The sequence below is a fragment of the Myotis yumanensis genome, unplaced genomic scaffold (genome assembly GCF_028538775.1).
Source record: "Myotis yumanensis isolate MYYU_CA2020_CCGP unplaced genomic scaffold, mMyoYum1.0.hap1 SCAF_1, whole genome shotgun sequence".
NCBI classification, from domain to species: domain Eukaryota; kingdom Metazoa; phylum Chordata; class Mammalia; order Chiroptera; family Vespertilionidae; genus Myotis; species Myotis yumanensis.
In genome coordinates this window covers 197,327,236-197,350,524 of record NW_027223752.1, presented here as the reverse complement: position 1 = coordinate 197,350,524, position 23,289 = coordinate 197,327,236, and the positions used below count along the sequence as shown (strand labels likewise).

Sequence of the window (23,289 nt, the reverse complement as noted above, 5' to 3'; positions counted from 1 at the left end):
AGTCTTTCATAAACAGCTCAGTTCACAATAGGAAGCAATTAGCTGTTCAATTTCTCAATCCACATAAATTTGAATGATAAATTAACTTAAACAGGATGAAAGCAAATGACTTCCATGTCTTTAGGTAAGAAGTGATGCTGAGGCTGTATGTACAGTAAAACAAAGGAGCATTGGTGGTCTCCCAAAATGAAATAGAAGGATGAATTATTTTGCACAATTCTAACTTCTGAATAGTTTCTTTAGCAAAAGATAAAACTACAGAATTTTGCACCAAAATAATTTTAAAATATTCTGAATATTTGCAAAATAATATTAATATTGGAATAGACTACTTAATGTTCTTGTGTTCATGTGTAATGTTTGAAAGACAGTTAAGCTAATGTTTTGGTATAACTTTGCAATTAGAATAACAAATTTAAAAATATATTCATATGGCTTTATTTTTGATTTACTTTTTATAAGTCTTTATGTTTGGCATGACATATTTATAACTCTTAACCAGGTAGTCACTTGAAAACAAATTTGGATCTGAGAAGCTAAATTGTGAAAAGTAAAATTGTCACAGGAGATAGTGATCCTTACATCGCGACTTCTTGGTGGAATAAAGTGGAGGAGTCCTATCTATGAGGCATATCAGCTTCAGACCTCTGGAAACAACTACTCTCTTTTATTCTTTCCTGTTTTAAAAAACTTCCGGCAACAAAACAGAACACATTTTGTGATGACAAATGTAGCAGTTGCCACACAGGCCAGCAGGAACCCAATCACATCCAAAGAGTGGTACTGGACCCAGGTGAGGTCAAGGGCGGCTGGCCGAAGATGTTTGGCTCCTTTGTGGCGCATGACAAACTCTATCCAGAAGACTGTTCGATCTAGAGGTTTCACTGGTTGGTCATGATGAATTCTTGATAATTTCATAGCATTCTCCTTATATCTGAATGAGAAACACAAAGATACCAACATTGAAAGAAAGTCAATTTGCTTACTAATAAACCAATCATTCCCATTCAAAGTTGTGTTTTTTAATTAAAAAATATTTTATTGCCAGGCCAGCGTGGCTAAGTGGTTGAACCTTGAACCATGAACCAGGAGGTGACCATTGGATTCTGAATCAGGGCACATGCCCGGGTTGCCTGCTTGATCCCCAGTGTGGGGTGTGCAAGAGGCAGTCGATCAATGATTCTCTCTCATTATTGATGTTTCTCTCCTTCTCCTTTCTTCTGTTAAATCAATAAAAATATGTTTAAAAAACATACACAAAAACATTATGCCATGTGAAAGTAGCCAGTTCCAAAAGAACATATATTGCATGATTCTGTTATTATGTAATGTCCAGAAGGACTAATCTATAGAGACAGAAAGTTGATCAATGGTTGCTTGGGTGAGGGAGATGGGAAGTGACTTCTAAGGCATATGATATGTCTTTTTGGGATGACAAAAATTCCCTAAATTTAAATTGTGGTGATAGTTTCATAGCTTTGTAAGCATACTACATATATTAGAATTATATAATTTCAACATGTGAATTTTATGGTATGTAAATAATATCTCATAAAATCTGTTAAAATGATTATAATAAAATAAGTTTTTGAGTGTAAAGATATTTATAGTTTCAGAAATTTTAGATATTGAATTTAGGTAATGAATTTATTATTTTTATTCTAGTTTATCACTCTTCCTTCTATGTATTTGATCATATTTTTAAAAAATGTGTCCTTATGATTACCTACATAACTTTATAATATTGGAGGAGAAAATTGTTGCACTAGATGGCTCCCCATTAAATACATGGGGTTAATATGCATCTTTGAAATAAATGTGTGGTTGAAAATAAAAGCAGATTAAGATGGGTTAACTCATGTTAATAATGTCAAAATTAGCCTCTTCAAAATGGGATGAAACTAAGATGCACTATTGACAAAATAATCTATGTATAAATACTATCTATGAAAAATATGTGACACTTACGAAGGGTCATTAATGACAGTCTTCAATGCATTGAGCAAATCTGTACTTGAAATAGTGTTGAAGTCCAATCTGACAGCTGCTCCCTTGGTCTTCATGTGAGCAATGTTATCAGGTTGATCCGCAAACAAAGGAAGGCCCACCATAGGGATCCCATGGTAGATCGCCTCATAGATGCCATTGGCTCCACCATGAGTTATAAAGGCTTTGGTTTTTGGATGACCTAGGATTGAGTGAATTTCAGCAAATTTTGTATTATAAATCTTGGAATAAAATGAGAGTTGGGCAATAAAGGCACAGAGACGATATATTTAGCAACAGATTGGTCTACACTTCAGACTGTAGTAAAATGTATTTCAGAACTCTTAGGAAGAGGCACCTAAGTCTGCTGGAGAGACAGTGAAGGCTTACTTAGAAGATTAGTGTGTTTCTTTTGACTTGAAATGAATACAAGTTGCCAGTGGGCAAATTGAAAGAGAATATTCTGATTTAAAAAGTGTATGAAAAAAAAAGTGGTGCATGTTGAAATATATTCTCTTAATAAAATAGTGAAGTCACAGGGTGTGATATGTAGATGTCAAGGCAACAGACAATGGGATGTAAGCAGTGGCACAGGAATCAGAGAAGGAAAAGCTACACATTATAATGAAATATGTTATTATGCCCTAGCTGGTTTGACTCAGTGGATAGAGCGTCAGCCTGTGGACTGAATGGTTCCGGGTTTGATTACGGTCAAGGGCACATGCCTGGGTTGTGGTCTTGATACCCAGAGGGATCATGCAGGAGGCAGCCAATCAATGTTTCTCTCTCATCATTGATGTTTCTATCTCTCTTTCCTTCTCCCTCCTCTCTGAATTAAACAAACAAACAAACAAACAAACGAACAAACAAACAAAAGAAAGAACTGGGAGGCAGTTAGCTGCTCTTTAAAAAAAAGAAATATGTTATTACTTCGGAAAGAGATATTAAATTTTTTCCCAATGGAAAACAGAGAGTCACTAGCAATAAAAGAGGAGCTGATATTTTTCAGGGACACCTGTACACCCTTACCGTGGATTAAACGATTGGTATAAGGAGAGAATTAGGAGGCAGAGTGACAATCAGGAAAGTGTTGAGATATTTCTCTGAGAGGAATTACATATGAAATAAACATCTTTTGTTTGTGGCCATAAGGAACATGGCTGTGTAACATAAGATGCCAACTTATAGCTTATCCTTTTCCCCTAGGACTGGGAAAGAAATATTGGGAAGTTCATTTTTATTTTTGAGGTTTTTCAGTAAGAAATTTTTAATACATTTCTATCCTAGTGAACTGTTTATCATTCTGGTTGACTTGATTCCGATTTCAGGGCTTTCCAGAATCTTACCAAGAAGGTCATTCTGGGGGATCCATTTATAGAGCCGGGTATTTGGCCCTAAGGTATCTGGTTTTTTGCTATCATATCTCCATATAACCTGTTAGGGTAAAGAAGGTAATGTATTACGTGAGTCAAACTGCAGAGTTATATCATGTTAGAATTGTAAATAGGTTAAGAGACATCTAGTTAAACACCTGACATATTACAGGTTAAGAATTCTAAATAGGTTAAGAGACATCTAGTTAAACCCCTGACATATTACAGGTTAAGGGAATGAGGACAAGACATTCTGATAATGCGAATCAATAAAATACTGATGTAAGAGGCGTACATACTTATATGGCATGTTACTTATTTTTATATTCAGTCAGGTATGAGTGCAATCATGATGTTTCACACTTTGGGGTCAGACAAATGGGATTATCAATGACCAATTCAAGCATATAAAAATTTTTAGGTAGTCATATAATTTTAGTGCAAAACCCAGCAAATTAATGGTCTATGCATTTATTTTAATTACTTATTATTCTAGCTCTCATCATCTAGATTTAATGTTAACCTGTTTATTTCTTTTTGAATGATGTGAAAATGGTTTTCTTATATTCACTAATTTCATAAAGTATCTTAGAGTTTTGTATGATTTGATTTACAAAATCAATGCAATCAGCTATTTATGAGAATTAAATCATTTTTATATTTAAATTTATTATTAATAATAAATATAATAAATAATGTCTGCTTAATGAGTATATTTAACTTCTTTTAGTTTTCTACTTATTAATCACCACTTCCAAGAGGTAATTTTTACCAAAATCCAATATTATTACTTTAACTATGATTGAAAATTTTCTTAAAATGTAGAAAAGAAAAGCCATTGGCACTTTATAAATAATAGTTTACCTGTTGAAAAGATCAAATATGATGATGACGGTAAATTTTTTTCATCTGATTGTTAATATTTCACAACATGCTACAATGCACTGACAGCATTAATTAACATGGTTAATTAATTATAAATAGCCAAGCAATTTATAAGTCCACCAGTCAGCTGGATTCTAGTTTATACGTGGTTAACATCTTTTTGTTATGTGAGTGTTAAAGTTACTTCAAGTTCTCAGCAAATTTGCATGGGTGATAAGGAGAAAGCTACATTAGTTAGTAAACTCAAAGTAGCTCACAATTTTTTGGAGACTTCAAATGTATTTTATGTATTATAATAATTCACTACCATAATTTATGGAGAAAGAGGAGAATCTGAAACTGGGCCATGCTAGGCTTGCTTCTGATTGATTCTTTTTATATTCCCTCCTCCTCCTCCTCCTCTTCTTCCTCCTCCTCCTCCTCTTTCTCATACTCCTCATCCATCATCATCATCATCATCATCATCATCATCATCATGTTATTATTCTGATGGGTTGTTTTGGGGCCACATTTTATAAAACACTGGGTCACCTTGAGGGCTGGACCCACCTACACCCTTTCTTTTATGTCTTCCTGCCTCAGAATTTAGCAGGGCCCAGGCCACCAGGGAGGTTCTTTTTATGTTTTACAGGCCATTTTTTCTCTTTCTCTAAATCATTGTGGCTGGCTTAGGTACCTGGATGCAGCTTGGTGAGCCCTGGACATCCCTTCTCTGAATATCACCTTGCAAGACTGAGTAGGCCTAATCCAAAATTCAGGGAAAGTAGGAGAGGCCTGGATTACCTGGCAAGTGTAAACTGTATGATGCCTTTCAGACTGTTATCATTCCCTGTTTAATGTTAAAATTTAACTCTATTCTGAGAACATTGGTAGTGTGTTTATAATTCTAGGAATCCTGCAAGGAATTAAGCAAATGACAGGATAGAATTTGGTGATATCTATTCCTGCCCTATAATCCTATATAATAAACCTTAATATGCAAATCAACTGAACAGCCGGTAGAATGACCGGTCACTATGACACACACTGACCCCCAGGTGGCGGCGATTTGCAGTGGTGGTTGGGGGTGGTGCTCACCAGTGAGTAGCGTCAGGCCACTAGTCAAGGTGGGTGCCAGCTGTGGCCCCCCGATGGCCCCACCCGCTGGCCACCCCACAGATGGCTCTGATTCCTGGCCAGGCCTCACTTATATTTTGGGGACAGTCTCTTAGATTTAAAAATTAAAACCTGGCAAGGCTACTCTAACACTGAAAAAACAGGATTATGCAGCGAAGACATGCATGGACTCTGGCTTGCACATTTTGTGGTCAGCCCTGATTCTGACACTTATAACTGTGTGACAAACCCAAACTTAACTTTTCTCTGTTTCAGTTTTTCCACCCATAAGATGGGGAAAATGGTACTACTGCCTCAGAAGGATCTGTTATGTACTACATTTTATAATCAGGTCAAAAAATGTAGCTGTCTATACAATAGCAAGATGCCTTTCACCTGTATGAAAAGTATGGCCACTGGTGCATGAGGTGTCCCGGATTGCAAGAGGGATGTCCAATTGCTGATTTAGGCCCGACATCTCCCAAGGGGTCCCAGATTGCAAGAGGACACAGGCTGGGCTGAGGGACACCCCAACCCCATGCACGAATTTTGTGCACTGAACCTTTAGTATTATTATAATACCAAACTTCACACTGTACTTTTGAAATATACTTCTTTGTGACCAGAATGTTAATGCCAAAGTTATTGTCTATCAAAAACACCCTCTTAAGCGCCTGCCATGTATATTTTGTTTTTCAAATTGGTATCTAAGATCATTGAAGCTATCCTAATAGTTTACCTTTTATGTGGAAATTTCTTAATCAGACCCTTTACAGAGTTTAACACACTCATTAGTTTTCTGCTCTAAGGTAGTTTATCTAACCTTTTGAGGAACCTGGGCAAGGGCTGATGCAATCACATTGGCTCTTTCTTCTGTCATGTTAGTGACCATCGACCCCAGGGAAAACACCACAATACCATTTTCTCCAGAGCTCCGGACAAAATCTTCCATTTCCTGTGAAGGAAGAATTATTTTTTCCATTACAAAAGACAATAGCATAGTGAACACTATTGAAAGGATTGCTAGAAAATTAAGTATCATAAGGAATTATTAGTATAGTTCTTGTTATTTTAAGTTGTGTTAAAATACACATAATATACTTACCATCTTAACCATTTCTAAGTGTAAAGTTCAGTAGTATATATATTCTTACTGTTGTATAATCCATCTCCAGTACTTTTTCATCATGTAAATTGGTACTGTATATTTCTTAAACTGTAATTCTCCACTTCCCATTTTAACAGTCCCTGACAACTATCATTCTTTCTGTTTCTATGAATTTGACTAGTCTAAATCCCTTACATAAATGGAATCATGTAGTATTTGTGTTTTTGTCTGTGGCCTATTTCACTTAGCAAAATGTCCTTAAGATTCATCTATGTTTTAGCAGGTGTTAGAATTTCCTTCAATTTTAAGGCTTGGTAATGTTCATTTACAAACACCCTGAGCCACCAGAAAGACAAGTAGATCCTAGAGCAGGGGTGGGGAACCCCTGGCACACGTGCCAAACATGGCACACCAGTAACTTTTGCTGGCATTCGAAACCCTCCCTTATAATCTTCCATTTACATTTTTTTTCTTAATATCGACTTTTTTATTTTTCAGATAAATTCAGTGTAGGTACATCTTAGATAAATAAATAATTTTACATAACAAGTTATCTTAAGACCATAGACATGTATTGACCAGAGAGGGGAAGAGCAATTTCTATGCCTCTGCCTTAACTCTCCCTACCTTCCTAGATCTGACCATTGTTTTGGTTTCAGCCTCAGACACAACGGGTTTTTGTTAACCGCCTCACCTACTAATTCAAAATTTCACTCTATAAAAATGAAATCTTCTCTCTTGTTTTGCCCACCGGTACTAACAAAAGGGGAATAAATTTCTATGTTTCTCTTGACAGCAAAAGTCCCACTGATAATATCAAACGGAGTCATAAAGTTTTCTGTCGGACTATCAGTGTACATGCATACATTCTGTCAAACTACAGTGGGAAGGCTGGGGAGGGTTGGGGGGGCGGAAGAGGGGTGTAAGAGATCAACTGAAGGACTTGTATGCATGCATATAAGCATAACCAATGGACATAAGACACTGGGGGGTAGGGGAGACAGGGGAATGTCAAGGCGGCGGGGGGAAGGGGGAAGGAGACATATGTAATACTCTTTGTAATACTCTAAGCAATAAAACAAAATTAAAAAATTAAAAAAATAAATGTATTTTTCATCATCATATACTGTATTTTTGTCGCTCAAATGAATTATATTATTTCTTCAAGGTTCTTCACATATATACACCTTAAGAGATATCAAGTAGGTGTAACATGTTCTCAGAAAATTAGGGTTGGCACGCAGAAGAATTTTTAGTCAGAGATTTTGCTGGTTTCGGCACGCACTCACAAAAAGGTTGCCCATCCCTGTCCTAGAGCAAATTAATCCTGAAATATTGCAGGAGGTAAAAGTTACAAAAGTGATAACTCTCTTTTTCAGGGATATCATGAGAAGGCAGGGTTCTTGAAAAAGATAATGCTGGCAAAAATAGAAGGCAGCAGGAAGGAGGATGATCAAATATGAGATGGATTGACTCCATAACAGAAGCCACAGGCATGAGTCTAAAAGAGTTGAGAGGGCTGTTAAAACTAGGATTTTGTGGCCATCACTCATTCATAAGGTCCTCAGGAGTCAGAGCTGACTCAGCACATAACACATAATATACCATTGTGTGTATTGATTGTTTATTGATTAATCTATCAATGGCGCTTGGGTTGATTTTATCTTTTGGCTCTTGTGAATAGTGTTATGAATATGATTCTAATGTCACTGTTTTGGAATATACCCAGAAGTTCTATTGCTGGATCAAATGGTAATTGTTTTTATTTTTTTGAGGAACCTCCATTCTCTTATAATCAGTAGCTGTTTTGAAGAGACCTAATCCCTTAGTTTTTTTGGAGTATACAATTGATGAACTTGAAATCCCTTATTACATACTATTGGCCCAGTGCACGGATTCATGCACATTGAAAGGAAATTAATTAGAAAGTGGCTGGCGGGGTGGGACTGGGCGAGACAGGCTGGGAATGCCCTGGAGCCAAGTTCCTGTGGTCTCCTCCCCAGCCGGCCACACCTGGGGTGGTGCTGCGGCTCAAAGGGTGTCTGTGGAGTGAGTGGGGATCCCTCCAGCTGTCAGGGTCCCTCAGCCTGGCCTGTGGGAATCAAGCTGAAATTGGCTCTCTGACATCCCCTGAGGGGTTCCAGAGTATGAGAGGACGCTCTCCAAAGTTGCTGACATACAGGGTGTGGAATGCAAACACAAGTGTGCAGTAAATCAGATTCGGGGCTGACAGTGCCCCAGCAACAACATAACCCATGGCTGAAGGTGGAATCACGCTACCCCGCAAAGAATCAGGCTCCCTCCTCTCTGGTTCTGGGGTGTGTCACCCAAGAACCGAGAACCGCCACTGCCAAGTCAGTGCAGCTTGGTAGCTCCTGCATCTTTAATATATATTGGTCAGTAGGTATGATGTGTACCAACCACCAGGGGGAAGATGCTCAATGCAGGAGCTGGGCTCATGGCTCATGAGCACAAGTGGTGGGGGAAGCCTCATGGGGAGCAGACCTAAGCCTTCAGTCAGACATCTCCTGAGGGCTCCCAGACTGGTTGAGGAGCCACCCCCCCGCCCCCTTGCGGGGACTCTAGTTAGTTTATAATTTGTATCTATAAGTCTGTTTATGGTTGGGTTTTTTTTGGTTTTGTTTTAGATTATACATATAAGTAAAATCATATAGTATTTGTCTTTTCTTGTCTGATTTGTTTAACTTAACATAATACCCTCTAGGTTAGTGATGGCGAACCTATGACACGTGTGTCAGAGGTGGCATGCGAACTCATTTTTTTGGTTGATTTTTCTTTGTTAAATGGCATTTAAATATATAAAATAAATATCAAAAATATAAGTCTTTGTTTTACTACGGTTGCAAATATCAAAAAATTTCTATATGTGACATGGCACCAGAGTTAAGTTAGGGTTTTTCAAAATGCTGACACACCGAGCTCAAAAGGTTCCCATCACTGCTCTAGGTCCTTCCATGTTGTTGCATTTAGTAATATTTGATATTTATTCTAATTAATCTCTTTTTAATGTGCAGGAATACATACACTGGGCCAGTAGTTAGTATATAATTTATATCTATAGGTCTGCTTCTGTTTGTTTATTTATTTATTTTTATTTTTATTTATTTATTTATTTATTTTAAAGCATGGTTCTTTTTTAAAAATTTTAATTAAATCTTTATTGTTCAGATTATTACATTGGTTCCTCTTTTTTCCCACCATAACTCCCCTCCACCCAGTTCCCACCCCACCCTCCACCCTCATTCCCCACCCACTGTCCTCATCCATAGGTGCATGATTATTGTCCAATCTCTTCCCGCACCCCCCACACCCTTTCCCCCCCCGCAAGAATAGTCAGTCCATTCCCTTTCTATGTCCCTGATTCTATTACAGTCACCAGTTCATACTGTTCATCAGGTTATTTATTCACTTGATTTTTAGATTCACTTGTTGATAGATGTGTATTTGTTGTTCCTAATTTGTATCTTTACCTTTTTCTTCTTCTTCCTCTTCTTAAAGGATACCTTTCAGCATTTCATATAGTACTGGTTTGGTGGTGATGAACTCCTTTAGCTTTTTCTTATCTGTGAAGCTCTTTATCTGGCCTTCAATTCTGAATGATAGCTTTGCTGGATAAAGTTGTCTTGGTTGTAGGTTCTTGGTATTCATCACTTTGAATATTTCTTGCCACTCCCTTTTGTTTGGGGTACTCCCTTGTAGGTAACTGATTTTCTTTCTCTTGCTGCTTTTAGGATTCTCTCTTTGTCTTTTGCTCTTGGCATTTTAATTATGATGTGTCTTGGTGTGGTCCTCTTTGGATTCCTTTTGTTTGGGGTTCTATGTGCTTCCTGGACTTGTAAGTCTATTTCTTTCACCATGTAGGGGAAGTTTTCTGTCATTATTTCTTCAAATAGGTTTTCAATATCTTGCTCTCTCTCTTCTTCTGACACCCCTATAATTCGGATGTTGGTACGCTTGAAGTTGTCCCAGAGGCTCCTTACACTATCTTCGTATTTTTTGGATTCTTTTTTCATTTTGCTTTTCCGGTTGGGTGTTTTTTGCTTCTTTGTTTTTCAAATCTTTGACTTGATTCTTGCGATCCTCTGGTCTGCTGTTGGGAGTCTGTATAATATTCTTTATTTCAGTCAGTGTATGCTTAATTTCTAGTTGGTTCTTTATCACCACATCGAGGGTTTCACTAGATTTCTTGAAGATCTCACTACATTTATCGGCGGTCTCACCAGTCTTTTGAAGGGCCTTATTAAATTTATCAGCGGCTTCTGGACAGTTCTTTAAAGATCTTAAAAGTGTGGTTTTGAACTCTATATACAGCAGTTTGCTTTCCTCCATTTCTGTCGTTTGTGTCCTGTTTCTTTGTCTCGGCATTTTTTATGCTTCGCTGTGTCAATAGAGTGCCTTTCTGTGCTAAGTGTCCCAATTACCTGAGGTAGACAATCTTGGTGCACCCCCTTGTGGGCTTTGTGCACAGTCTTGTTGTAGCTAAGCCTTGATTGTTGTAGGTATCACTGGGAGGAATTGACCTCCAGGCCAATTGGCTGTGAGAATCAGCTGTGTCTGCAGTGGGAGAACTTCTGTGCTGGAGACACCCCTCTGGGGCAAGACTTGTTTCAATGGGGCTTTGGTGCTCACTGAGTCTGCCCTCTGAGTGTGTCTTTTATGTTTCCACAGAGCTGCAAACTGGATGGTCCCACTCTGACCTCTGGGCTTCCTGGCTCCTGGATCTCTAGGGAGGTGCTAATCTAGCCTTTGCCTGGGGCTATCCAGCAAAAGCCTCCCTGCAGGGCTTGGGCAGGGAAGGTCCCACGGGATAAACAGGGCGGGGCTAGCAGTTATGGCTGCTCTCAGTCTTGCCCTCAGAGGCTCTGCTTCTCAGTGTCCCAGTGATCGCTGCAAGCCCCTTGGAAAGAAAGCTGCCCTAGGGTTCTGACCGATGCCAGACAGTCCCGCTTCTCCCGTATGAGTCTGGGTCGTCCCTAGAGACTCGCCTGGAACTGGAGCTCAGAGCCTGAGACTCCCTCCTGATTGAAAATGACAACCACGCCCTCAGCCGCCAGCCCACTCCGCATGCACTCCACACCTTAGTAATTTACTTCCGTACTGCGCCTCCTCTGAGTCTCGGTATGCTTTTCTCTTTCCTTCTAGTTGTAGAATTTCCACTCAGCCAGCCTTCCTGTGGTTCTGGATGATGTCCGTTCCATCTTTTAGTTGTATTTTTGAAGTGGTTGTGTGAGGCAGCAATCTCCAAATGTTTACCTATGCTGCCATCTTGGATTCCCCAAAACTATTTTTAGATTATACATACAAGTAAAATCATATAGTATTTGTCTTTTTCTGCCTGATTTATTTAACTTAACATAATACCCTCTAGGTTCTTCCATGTTGCATTTAGCAATATGTGATCCTTTGATATTGGTGTGCATAGACCGCATGGATTTTTCATGGTGTGCATAGACCGCATGGATTTTACCCATTTATCTATTGATGGACACCAAGGTTGCTTCCATATCTTGGCTATTGTAGTTAATGCTTAATGAACATGGGGGTGTATATATCTTTTCAGATTAGTGTTTTTGTTTACCTCTGATAAATACTCAGAAGTGGAATTGCTCGGTTGTATACTATTCTATTTTTAATTTTTTGAGAAACCTCCATACTGTTTTCCATAGTGGCTCCAGCAATTTACAAACTTGCTCCATGCACAGGAGCTCCCTTTTCTCTACCTTTTTGACAACACTTTTTATTTGTTGACTGATTTCTGGATATTTATTTTGTATCCTGCAACTTTACTTAATTCATTTATCAGTTCTAGTAGTTTTTGTGTGGAATCTTTAAAGTTCTCTATATACTAGTACAGTATCATGTCATCTGCAAATGGTGACAGTTTTACAGTTTTTCTTCTTCATGTCCAATATAAATGCCCTTTATTTCTATTTCTTCTGTGATTGCTATAGCTAGGTCTTCCAGTACTATATTGAACAAAGCTGGCAATAGCGGGCATCACTGTGTTTTGTTTTGTATTTTTATTGTAGAAGAAAAGCTTTTAGCTTTTCATCATTAAATATGATATTAGCTGTGGGTTTTATTGTTCAAATATGGTCTTTATCATGTCCTCTCTGTACCCACTTCATTGAGAGATTTTATCATGAATGGATGTTGGATTTGTCAAATACTATTTTTTCTGTATCTATTGAGATGATCATATGATTTTTACCCTTGGTTTTATTGATGTTGTCTATCACATTGATTTTTTGTGTGGATATGGAACCATCATTGCATTCCTAGAATACATTCCACTTGAGCATGATGTATAATTTTTTAACATATTGTTGAATTCAGTTTGCTAATATTTTGTTGAAAATATTCACATCTATTTTTATCAGTGATATTGGCTTGTGATTTTTTGTATTGTCTTTGTCTGGTTTTGCTATCAGGGTACTGCTGACTGCTTTCATAGAATGAGTTTGGGAGTGTTATTTTCTTTTCAATATCTCTGGAATATTTTGAGAAGGATAGGTATTAGTTGGTAGAATTAAATGTTCAGTAGAATTTATTTGTGAAATCATCTGGTCTTAAACTTTTGTTTGTTGAGAGGTTTGTTTTTTAAGTACTATTTCAATTTTCTTGCTAGTAGTTGATATGTTCAGTTTTTATGCTTCTTCCTGGTTCATTCATTGCAGGTTGTATGTTTCTTGTCTAGCTCTTTTTCTGGATTTTCTATTCTTTCATTTGGGGCCTGTTCCTTTGTCTCCCTATACTTGCTGCCTCTTTGTGTTTGTTTCTATGTATTAGACCAATTTGCTTTGACTCAGAGTTTTGTGTATTCCCTCATTTGTTTTACTTTCTGTGTTTATTTCTAAGAATTAGATGAAACAGCCACCTCTCCTGACCTTGATGGAGTGGCTTTGTGTAGGAATGATCTTTGTGTAGTCTGTGAGTGCTGGGTGGCTTCAGCAGGCTGGCTGGAATTGAAGTAGTTGTTTGAGGTATCAGGGGGTCCCTGGCATTTAGGCTAGCCACAGTTGAGGCAAACATGACCAATTTTATCAGGATGCCCAGCTCTGGGGGCACCCTGGTAGGCCGAATGTCTGGGTTTGGAACAGCCAGTGGCATATGGCTGCAGCATTGCCATGGCAGTTTGTCTGTCTGAGCCTGAGGTGGGTGTGGGGTGAGTGGCCTAGGGCACGCTATGGTGGCCTTGTAGGTGAGCTACAGCACTTGAATTGAATTCTTGCCCCTGCTATTAGTGGAAGAGAATGTAAACATTGGCACTCACAGGCACCTCCAATCACAAAGAGTTTCCACAGAGCCTGGAGAGTTCTCACAGTTTCTCAACCTTCTCTACGCAGTCTCTCTCTCACAGTCTCTCTCTCATTTGTTGTGCAGATGCTGTTCAGTCAACCCTGATGTTTTTCAGGAGGAAATCCTCTTCATGTAGGTGTATATTCTGAGTGTTCATGGGAAGGTGTCAGTTCAGGGTCTTCCTATGCTGAAATCTCCCTAAATCACTTCTTACAGGCTGGAGAATTACTATAATTCAGGAATCTGTTATTATTGCTCAGAATATCCATGAAATAGCTTTAAGATTTCTATTTATAATCCAGAATTATCCTTATATAGTTACTTATCTGAGTGTCCATGTTCCTGACATGTATGTGTATGACACATTTTGCTCTGAAATCATATTGTATGTTCTTGTAGAATATGCTATGTGTAACCGGCTATGAGGGACCCTCATCATCACCTCGCTAACTCTCCCAGGGAGAACCTGCCCCACAGTGGGAGAAGTACTATTGGGCTCTCTGCAGCAAAGATCTGGTCACCCTCTTGAGTAGCTCAGTTTGATGTATTTAAAGTTGCTGGTGAATTCATGTTCACCTGGAATTGTTTCAGATTTATTCTGACTGTGGTCCCTGATTTTTTTTTATCAGTTTTCAAATTTTATTACTTTCAGTGCTAGAAAAATTCCTGATTGCTCAATTTGCTTTCTAGCTCCCCACCCCCAAATGTGCACCAAATGTGCAAGAAGCCAAAATTTCATATCTGTTCCAAACTTCATACTCTTCTATCCACCCCCACTGCCTCTGATGCTTTTTCTGTTTTAAATAGTTTACTTGTGTGTTTTTCTCTCTGAAAAATAAAGACCTAATCTTTCTAACATAAAAAGTTAACTTTCTCATTCTAATCATTGCTTCAATTTTTTGTTTAAAGATTTTGAGATATAACCCTATATAATAAAATCCTAATATGCTAAGTGTCTGGATGTTCATTCAACTGTTCAACCAGTTGCTATGATATGCACTGACCACCAAGGAGCAGATGCTCCAACTAGTAGGTTAGGGGTCTGCTGGGGTCTGGCCGATTGGGACTGGGCAAGATGGGCCGGAGATGCCCTGGGGCCCTCCTGCCATCCCTTCCCTGCCGGCCAACCTCTTGCGGTCCCTCCCCATCTGGCTGCCCCTGATTGGCCCTGATCAGGACTGGGTGAGATGGCCCCAATTGGCTCTGATTGGTCCTGATCGGAACTGGGCGAGACGGGCCGGACATGTCCTGGAGCCCTCCCGTAGTCCCTCCCTGGCCCTGATCATGCACCGATGGGGTTCCTTGGCATGGACACTGCCCTCTAGCAATCCGGGACCCTTGGGGGATGTTGGAGACCCGGTTTCGGCCCAATCCCTGCAGACTAGGCTGAGAGACCCTACTGGTGCATGAATCTGTGCATCAGGCCTCTAGTTGATATATAACATTCTGTAAGTTTAAGGTGTACAGTGTATTGAGTTGATTTATTTATATATTTTTAGTGACCCGGTGCACGGATTTGTGCACCAGTGGGGTCCCTGAGCTTGGCCTGTGCCCTTTAACAATCCAGGACCCCTTGGGAGATGTTGGACTGCTGGTTTTGGCCTCATCCCCACAGGTTCTCATGGGTGTGGTAGTGCACAAAGCATCAGGCACCCAGGGAGGAGCCTGAGCCTGGGCTGGGCACTCCCGCTCAATCTGGCCCTGCTGTGCCTGCCGCCTCCATGGCTCGGTAGTGCTGCCTCAGAGGTGGGAGATGCTTGTGCTGCTGCAGCTGGGCTCGCCAGCCGTGAGCTCGGAGTCTGGTGCCCACTGTGAGAGCACACTGGCCACTAGGAGGCAGCTCCTACATTGAGCATCTGCCCTCTGGTGGTCAGTGTGCATCATAGCTACCGGTTGACCAGTTGGGTGTTATCTTATAGATCAGCAAGTTTCCTTAGCACAGCTATTTTCACTTTTTTATTGGGTGAATCATATATCTCCATGTCTGTATTTGTTTGCTGGAGGATTGTTGTAGAATTTGGTGACCTAATGTTCCCTTGATTTTTCATGTTCTTTGGAATTTTGCATTGCTGTTTTTGCATTTGAATTAGCAGTCACCCACTTATGTTTACTACTCTCAGGGTAGAAATACCTTTTGTCACCCACTTATGTTTACTACTCTCAGGGTAGAAATACCTTTTGTCAGTACTGCTATAGATAAGGCTTTTTCAGATCTTGTATGAATGTGCCTTCTCTGTGCTTCATGCTCCCTCTTGTGGGAGAATTCTTGAGCCTGTTTGTTCTCCCTCCATATAAAGCACCAGGCCAGATGCTGATCTTCTTAGTATTAAGCTTTTTCTTTCTTTTTTGTTCCTGAAGGTGGTGCTACAGCTCAAGTTTGTGGTTCTCTCTTGTCTGCAAACTCTTGACTGTATTCTGCTCTTGCTCCCTAGCCTTTTATCAAATTTTGCTCTTGCTGCTGCCCTTGGCAGCTTCTACATGGAGCTGGACACAGAGGGGAGGAGATATGGGTTGGAATGCAGGTCACTGTTGTTGCCCACATGCCAGCATGCTGGGATCTGTAAGAAAGATTTTCTTAATGGTTTGTGGTCAGGCTTCCTGATGGAGTACAGAATGCAGTCAAGAGGAACCCTGTCTCTTTAACATGCTCTCTACTAATCTTCTTTGCCAGATCTTCTCCCTCTCACCAGTCACTGAGCCCCTAATACAACACTCTGGATGCTGTGAGAGAGAAATGAGCTCTTTGGAAGCACCCTGCAAACCAGGGGAAGCTCGGCACCCACTCACCAGCTCTATATCCCTGTGAGAGAAATCACGGCACAGGCGGGCCTTCTTTCAGCCTTACACTGAGCTCCTTTGGAAGAGGAATGATGCTGGCAAAATCAAGCATTCATCTCGCCCACACCAATGCATTCAAATTCATCTATTTTGTGCTTCAACAGAGTGCTGGAACTTCTCTAGATATCTGGACTTCCACAAAAGTTCTCTACTCCATAGGTCAGTGGTCAGCAAACTCATTAGTCAACAGAGCCAAATATCAACAGTACAACGATTGAAATTTCTTTTGAGAGTCAAATTTTTTAAACTTAAACTATATAGGTAGGTACATTGTTATTAGCTTAATTAGAGGCCTGGTGCACAAAAATTTGTGCACTCAGGTGGGCATCCCTCAGCCCGGCCTGTGCCCTCTCGCAGTCTGGGACTCCTTGGGAGTGTCCACCTACTGGCTTAGGCCTGCTCCCTACAGGATATAGACAGTCAGACATCCCTCTGGCAGACTGGGAGCCCTCAGGGGATGTCCACTTGACAGCGGGGAGCAGGTCTAAGCTGCAGTCAGACATCCTTAGCACTGTTGAGGAGGCAGGAGAGGCTCCCACCACCACTGCTGTACTGGCAGCTGTCAGCCTGGTTTGTGGCTGAGCAGAGCTCCCCCTGTGGGAGCGCACTGACCACCAGGGGGCAGCTCCTGCATTGAGCGTCTGCTCCCTGGTGGTCAGTGTGTGCCATAGTGACCAGTCATTCCCAGTCGTTCTGCTGTTAGGGTCAGTTTGCATATTACCCTTTTATTATATAGGATAGAGGCCTGGTGCATGGGTGGGGGCCGGCTGGTTTGCCCTGAAGGGTGTCCCGGATCTGGGTGGGGGTCCCCTTGGGTTGCATGGCCAGCCTGGGTGAGGGGCTGAGGGCCGTTTTCAGTCTGGCCACACCCCCTTCAGGAAGGGGGGTTGTGCTGGGGTGCCTGGCCAGCCTGGGTGAGGGGCTGATGGCTGTTTGCAGGCTGGCCACAGCCCCTTCAGGGTGGAGGTCCCCTGGGGTGCCTGGCCATCCTGGGTGAGGGGCTGATGGCTGTTTACAGGCTGGCCACAGCTCCTAGCCACCCAAGCTCCCAGTGGAGGCTTGCTGGAAGCAGGTATCTGGGATTTATTTATCTTCTATAATTGAAACTATGTTGCCTTTAGCGGAGGCCTGCGGGAAGCTTGGCTTCTTCCATTGCTGGGGCAACCAAGCCTCCTGCTTGCTCCAGCTCTGAGGCTGCCTGCCACCATCTTGGTTGGGTTAATTTGCATATAGTTGCTCTAATTTGCTGGTGGTGGTGGCTTGGGGCATATCAAAGTTATGGTCAACTTGCATGTTTCTCTTTTATTAGATTAGATTAGGTTACTCCTAAACTGACCTTTGCAAAAACGTCCTCAATCTGATTGAGGTACATTCGCTGAGGTCGACCCCTTCTAAGTCTCCCATCTACATTCATCTAGTATACTTGTTTCGTCTATGTCCTTTCTGAAAACTGACTTCTGTGCATGGGCCACAAAGTTTCTATCACATTGTATGTGTGTGTCTGCATGTGGTATTTTGTGGAAGAGCCACACTCAAGGGGCCAAAGAGCTGCATGTGGCTCGCGAGCCGCAGTTTGCCGACCACTGCCATAGGTGACTGCCAAAGTCAGGGCTATAGGTACTCCTGGACTGCAGGTAAGAGGGGCTGGAACAATTCACAATATCCTCACGGTGTCACAGCCAGTACTGGAGTCTCTCTGCCTATTACCCGATGCGTAGGTGGGCAAGATTCTTTCTAGGTCCTTTTGCATTGGCACTTTTGTTCGTGGATAGATAATGAATTTTGTTGTTGAAGGTGGAAAATAAGAAGAGATATCTCATGCTCACTTACACCAGATTGCTATTGTCACTCCTGAGGTATTATGATCCACTCCCATGGGATGCTCTCTAGCATTATTGCAGTATTATGCTTTCTTTTTATTATAATACTTTCCACACTGTTTTTATTACTTATATTATACTCAAGGCCCAGTGTGTGAAAAGTCATGCACTGGAGGGGGGGTTTCCTCAGCCCGGCCTGACCCTCTCACAGTCTGGGAGCCCTCAGAGGTGAGAGCTGTCCCGGCAATCAGGGGAAGGCAAAGCCCCATCACACCTCTGCTGCTGCCACTGCCGGCAGCACAAGCCTCAGCCAGCCCTGATTACCTGAGCCTCAGGCGGCCCTGGGCGGCTGGGGGGCTGAGGGGACTGGGGGATTCTGGAGGGAGGCGCGTGGAGCTGGCCCGGCCTTGCCGTGCACCTGCCGCCCTGGTGGGGCTAAAGAGACTGGGTGCTGCCATCTTGTGGCTGTGGGTGCTACCATCTTTGAGGGTGTGGCAGTCAATTAGCCTATTTTTGCCAAGGCATGAGGGTCAATTAGCCTATTACCTCCTTATTAGATAGGATCTTTCTAACTGGAACATCTGGTGTGTGGGAGCAAAAATGGTATCTATACTGCATCTCTGTATCTCCACTCCTTGTCCTTGCACTGTGGTAGTCACTTTAAAATTAGTTTTTAAATTAATGGTTGATATTTTTAAAGTGTTGAATAATGAAGGCCTTAATTTAACAGGCCTTATTACCAAAGTCTCCCAAATATAATTCTTTGTTCTGTAATGATAGTGACATTGAGATTCTTGAAATAGTATAAAATAAATGAGTTTCTAATTGGCAGGTCACTTTACCCAGATCCCCATATCTCTCTCAGTGTGACCAGACCTTCTGAATGAAGAACACAGAATCATTCCTACTGAAAATGCAAAGTAGAGCAAACATGAATAGTTTTACCTTAGGCAGAGGCTTAGCAGGTTTGCAGTGGAGGCCTCCAACAAATTGAAAATGTGGCAAGAGTGGGCGAGGAAACTCAAAATCCCAATAGGTTCGAATAAACCATATTTCTGCTTTTCTCATTAACTCGAATAATGTAGTGGGTCTTCCTGAAGGGGAAAAAAGAACAAAAAGTAGAAAAAATAAGAATATTGTAATGTGAATATACCATTTTTTTAAAAGTTTGTAATAATGTAGCCAAAGATGTTTAAAGTGTCTGTGGCTTGATAGTACAAACATATTTATATACATGTTTTGTATTATGTTGTTCACATATATTAACTATATATGTAAATTTAATAGTTTTTCTTCTCTAACATCACATCAGGACATTCACAATCATAGAAAATGGTTAAACCTAAGCCACTATAGAATTAAACATGCATTTGCTACTCTGTAAAGCTGCAGAAGTAATAGATGCAAATGTAAACAATGATTTCAATTCCTCAATCAATTAACTCTACCATATCCATGGAAACACTTTCCCTTAGATTATTTAGTCTAGTTTCTGCATTTTAGCAAGCTATTCCCTTTATTCTAGATTTCACAAAAACTGAGGTTTTGAGAGTATGGTTCAATTCCTGGTACTATAATTATATTTGGTTCATTTTAGGAGCCTAATAATACTTGTGCATGAATAAAAACATTTACAAGTAACAGCTGGAATATTTTCATAATGTATGGTAATAGATGTGCTCACTCTTGATTTTGACTCATTTTGTTTTTAATGAAGGGAGAGTTTTCACAAAATGTAGTTTACTGACTTCCATGTCCGCCCATCAACAAAAGCTTAGTGTTTAAGCAGATGAGTTGTAAGTGTTTAATGAAGGAATGTGAAGTCATTAGAAACCTCAAATTATAGGTTCCTGAGTCTGGGACAGAGGACTTCAGTGTGAAAGAACCCTTCAGGTAATATGGCAAAATAGTTCAGTTTTTAAATCAAACTAAACTACATGAGAGGAAGCAATTCCTCAATGACATAATCTAAGCATTTCCATAATATTTGTGAGAATGAAAGATTATTTCATAATGTTATTTTATCATTTTACTTATAAAAGACAAATTTCTCTGACTTAATATTTATACAAACCCACCTTTTAGAGCACTAACAAAGTTAGGATTTCATGCTACCAAGTAAGGACATGACTTACCTAGTGCTTCGCTGTAAAGCCGATCCCACTTCTCACTAAATGCTTGGAACCAGAAATCAAAATAAAGCACGTACATCATATTTTTTACTCGCTCCATGAATGTCATTTGATCACTTAATTCTGATAAGACAATAGGTACGTAGGATGGAGGGAGTGGAAGTCCTCCACTATACCTTTCAATTGTATAGCCAGCAGAGACACGGAGACTGTACACAAAAGGTATTTTAAGTAGCTCAGCCAGCAGCTCACCACAGGGTCCAATGGCATCTGCAAGAACGACATCAAACCTTGATTCCTGTAGTTTTGTCATAAGTTTCTTGTTCAAAACTACATCTTTACATAGTGATTGAACACAATCAGTAAATTTAAGAGTGACATCTTGAATTAATGAAAAATAAGTCCAAAATGTATCTTTTGGCATATATGTCCATTTAGAAACCAGCTGCATGAAAACATCCTCAAAATCATCTTTTGTCAAAGATGTAGGAAAAACCTCAAATTGAATAGCAGATGGCTTATTGGGATCAACAAGAATTGAAGCTGAAGATGTCAGAACGGTCACTTCATGACCTCTCTGGACAAGTGCATCCAGGATGGTCTTCATGTTGATCCAGTGGCTGTATTCTGTGGGCCACACCAGCACCTTTCCACAACTCCCAGGGCTGAAGTGACCACTCAGCTGTAGCAGCAGCAGAACTGAAATCCACTTCATAGGCATCCTGGTGGCACACAGGCTTCTTTTCAAGTGGCTGATCCCTTTACCATGGCTCATGCTTATGTCCAAAGAGAAATCAATTAGGAAGTTAAAATATAACTTCTACACCCAAAGTAAATACATTTGATGAACAGTCAGCATTTTATGGCGTCAGAAAATTATCAAGTAAATGACCTTTTTAAAATAAAAATTTGTGTAATATCTAAAGGTGCTGTCATCCAGCTGGGTCATCTTTGCAGTTTTCCTGTGTTGTATAATTTATTATAGATGAATGTCATAATTATAGGTTGTTAGAGGTGACTGTGTCTGTAACCACTGTTCATGAAGAAACGAAGATAAAGCTATTATGCAGCTGACAAAGAATTGCCTGGATGACAGTTCCAGAGATTTTATTCATTTATTTATTTATTTATTTATTAAATTTATCTTTATTGCTGAAAGTATTACAGGTGTCCCCTTTGTGTCTTTTTCCCCATTGGCCACCTCCTCCCTATACCTGCCCCTCCCAAGGCTGTGCCACGCTACTGTCTGTGACCATGGGCTATGGGTATCCTATCTAATAAAAGAGAAACATGGTAATTAGCCATACTGCCGCTACCCTTCCCATTGGCTAATCAGTGAGATATGCAAATTAACTGCCAGCCAAGATGGCGGCCGGCAGCCAGGCAGCTTGAAGCGAACAGGGGAGCTTGCTTGCTCCAGTGATTGCGGACTCCAACGTTCCCCGCCTGACTTGCCGGCCTCTCAGCTGCAACTCTAAGCAACTATGTTGCAAATATAGAAACTAAACAAAACCCCAGAAACCAGCTTTAGTCAGCCAGGATTCAGCCAGCCGGACCACAACATTGTATCAAATACAGAAGGCAAACAAAGGCCAGAAACCGGCTTTCAGCAGCCGAGGCCTCAGAGCTAAAGCTGGCCCAGAATAAAAAAAAGAAAAAAAGGAGCCGTTGGGAGCTTCAGTCACCCGCCAGCCTGAAAACGGCCCTCAGCCCCTCACCCAGACTGGCCAGGCACCCCAGTGGGGACCCCCACCCTAATCCAGGACACCCTTCAGGGCAAACCAGCCGGCCCCCACCCATGCACCAGGCCTCTATCCTATATAGTAAAAGGGTAATATGCCTCCCGGCACCGGGATCAGCATGACAGGGGGTAGTGCCCAAACCCCCTGGTCGCCCTGCGGCTCTGTGTGTGACGGGGGCGGGGCCACAACCTCCCTATCCGCCCTGCTCTGTTCGTGACAAGGGAAGGCGCCCCAACACCCTGATCAGCCCTGCTCTGTGCCTGATAGGGGGGAGCTCCCCAATCCCCTGATCGCCCTGTGGCTCTGTGTGTGACAGGGTGCAGCGCCCTAAACCCCTGATTGGCCCTGCTCTGTGTGTGACGGGGTAGAGCCATAACCTCTCCATCGGCCCTGCCCTGAGTGTGACAGTGGCGGTGCCCCAACCCCCTATCGACCCTGCTCTGTGTGTGACAGGGTGCGGTGCCCCAACTCCCTGATTGGCCCTGCTCTGTGTGTGACAGGGTGCGGCGCCCCAACTCCCCCCCCCCCCCAATGGGCCCTGCTCTGTGTGTGATGGGGTAGAGCCATAACCTCCCCATTGGCCCTGCCCTGAGTGTGACAGTGGCAGTGCCCCAACCCCCTGATCGGCCCTGCTCTGTGGGTGATAGAGGGCGGTGCTCCAACCCCCCTATCGGCCCTACTCTGTGAGTGACAGGGGGGAGCTCCTCAATCTCCCTGATGGGCCCTGCTCTGTGCGTGACAGGGGGGCGCCGCAACCTCCCCATCGACCCTGCCTTGAGTGTGACAGGGGGCGGTGCTCCAACCTCCCAATTGGCTGTACCCTGAGCATGACTAGGGGTGGCATCCCAACCTCCCGATCCTCCCTACTCTGTGCATGACGGGGGCAGTGCCCCAACTCCCCAATTGGTCCTGCTCTGAGCCCAACCAGGGGCTGCACCTAGGGATTGGGCCTGCCCTCTGCCACCCAGGAGCAGGCCTAAGCCAGCAGGT

General features: G+C 41.7%; 1 protein-coding gene across 2 annotated transcripts; it reads right to left on the bottom strand.

The window, feature by feature from the left end:
• Positions 1-440: 440 nt before the first annotated feature.
• LOC138995234 (UDP-glucuronosyltransferase 2B31-like) lies at positions 441-21,293 on the bottom strand. Of its 2 annotated transcripts, XM_070395631.1 has the most exons (6): positions 20,561-21,293; positions 19,371-19,519; positions 6,163-6,294; positions 3,333-3,420; positions 1,969-2,188; positions 441-934 (listed from the first exon to the last, which is right to left on the bottom strand). In XM_070395631.1, the coding sequence occupies exons 1-6, from the start codon at positions 21,276-21,278 to the stop codon at positions 658-660; spliced, it is 1,584 nt and encodes a 527-aa protein (XP_070251732.1). In that variant the 5' UTR covers positions 21,279-21,293; the 3' UTR covers positions 441-657. The 2 variants fall into 2 exon arrangements, with proteins under 2 accessions (XP_070251732.1, XP_070251733.1); XM_070395632.1 differs by lacking the exons at positions 441-934; positions 3,333-3,420 and having other exon boundaries at positions 2,068-2,188.
• Between the last annotated feature and the right edge of the window lie 1,996 nt (positions 21,294-23,289).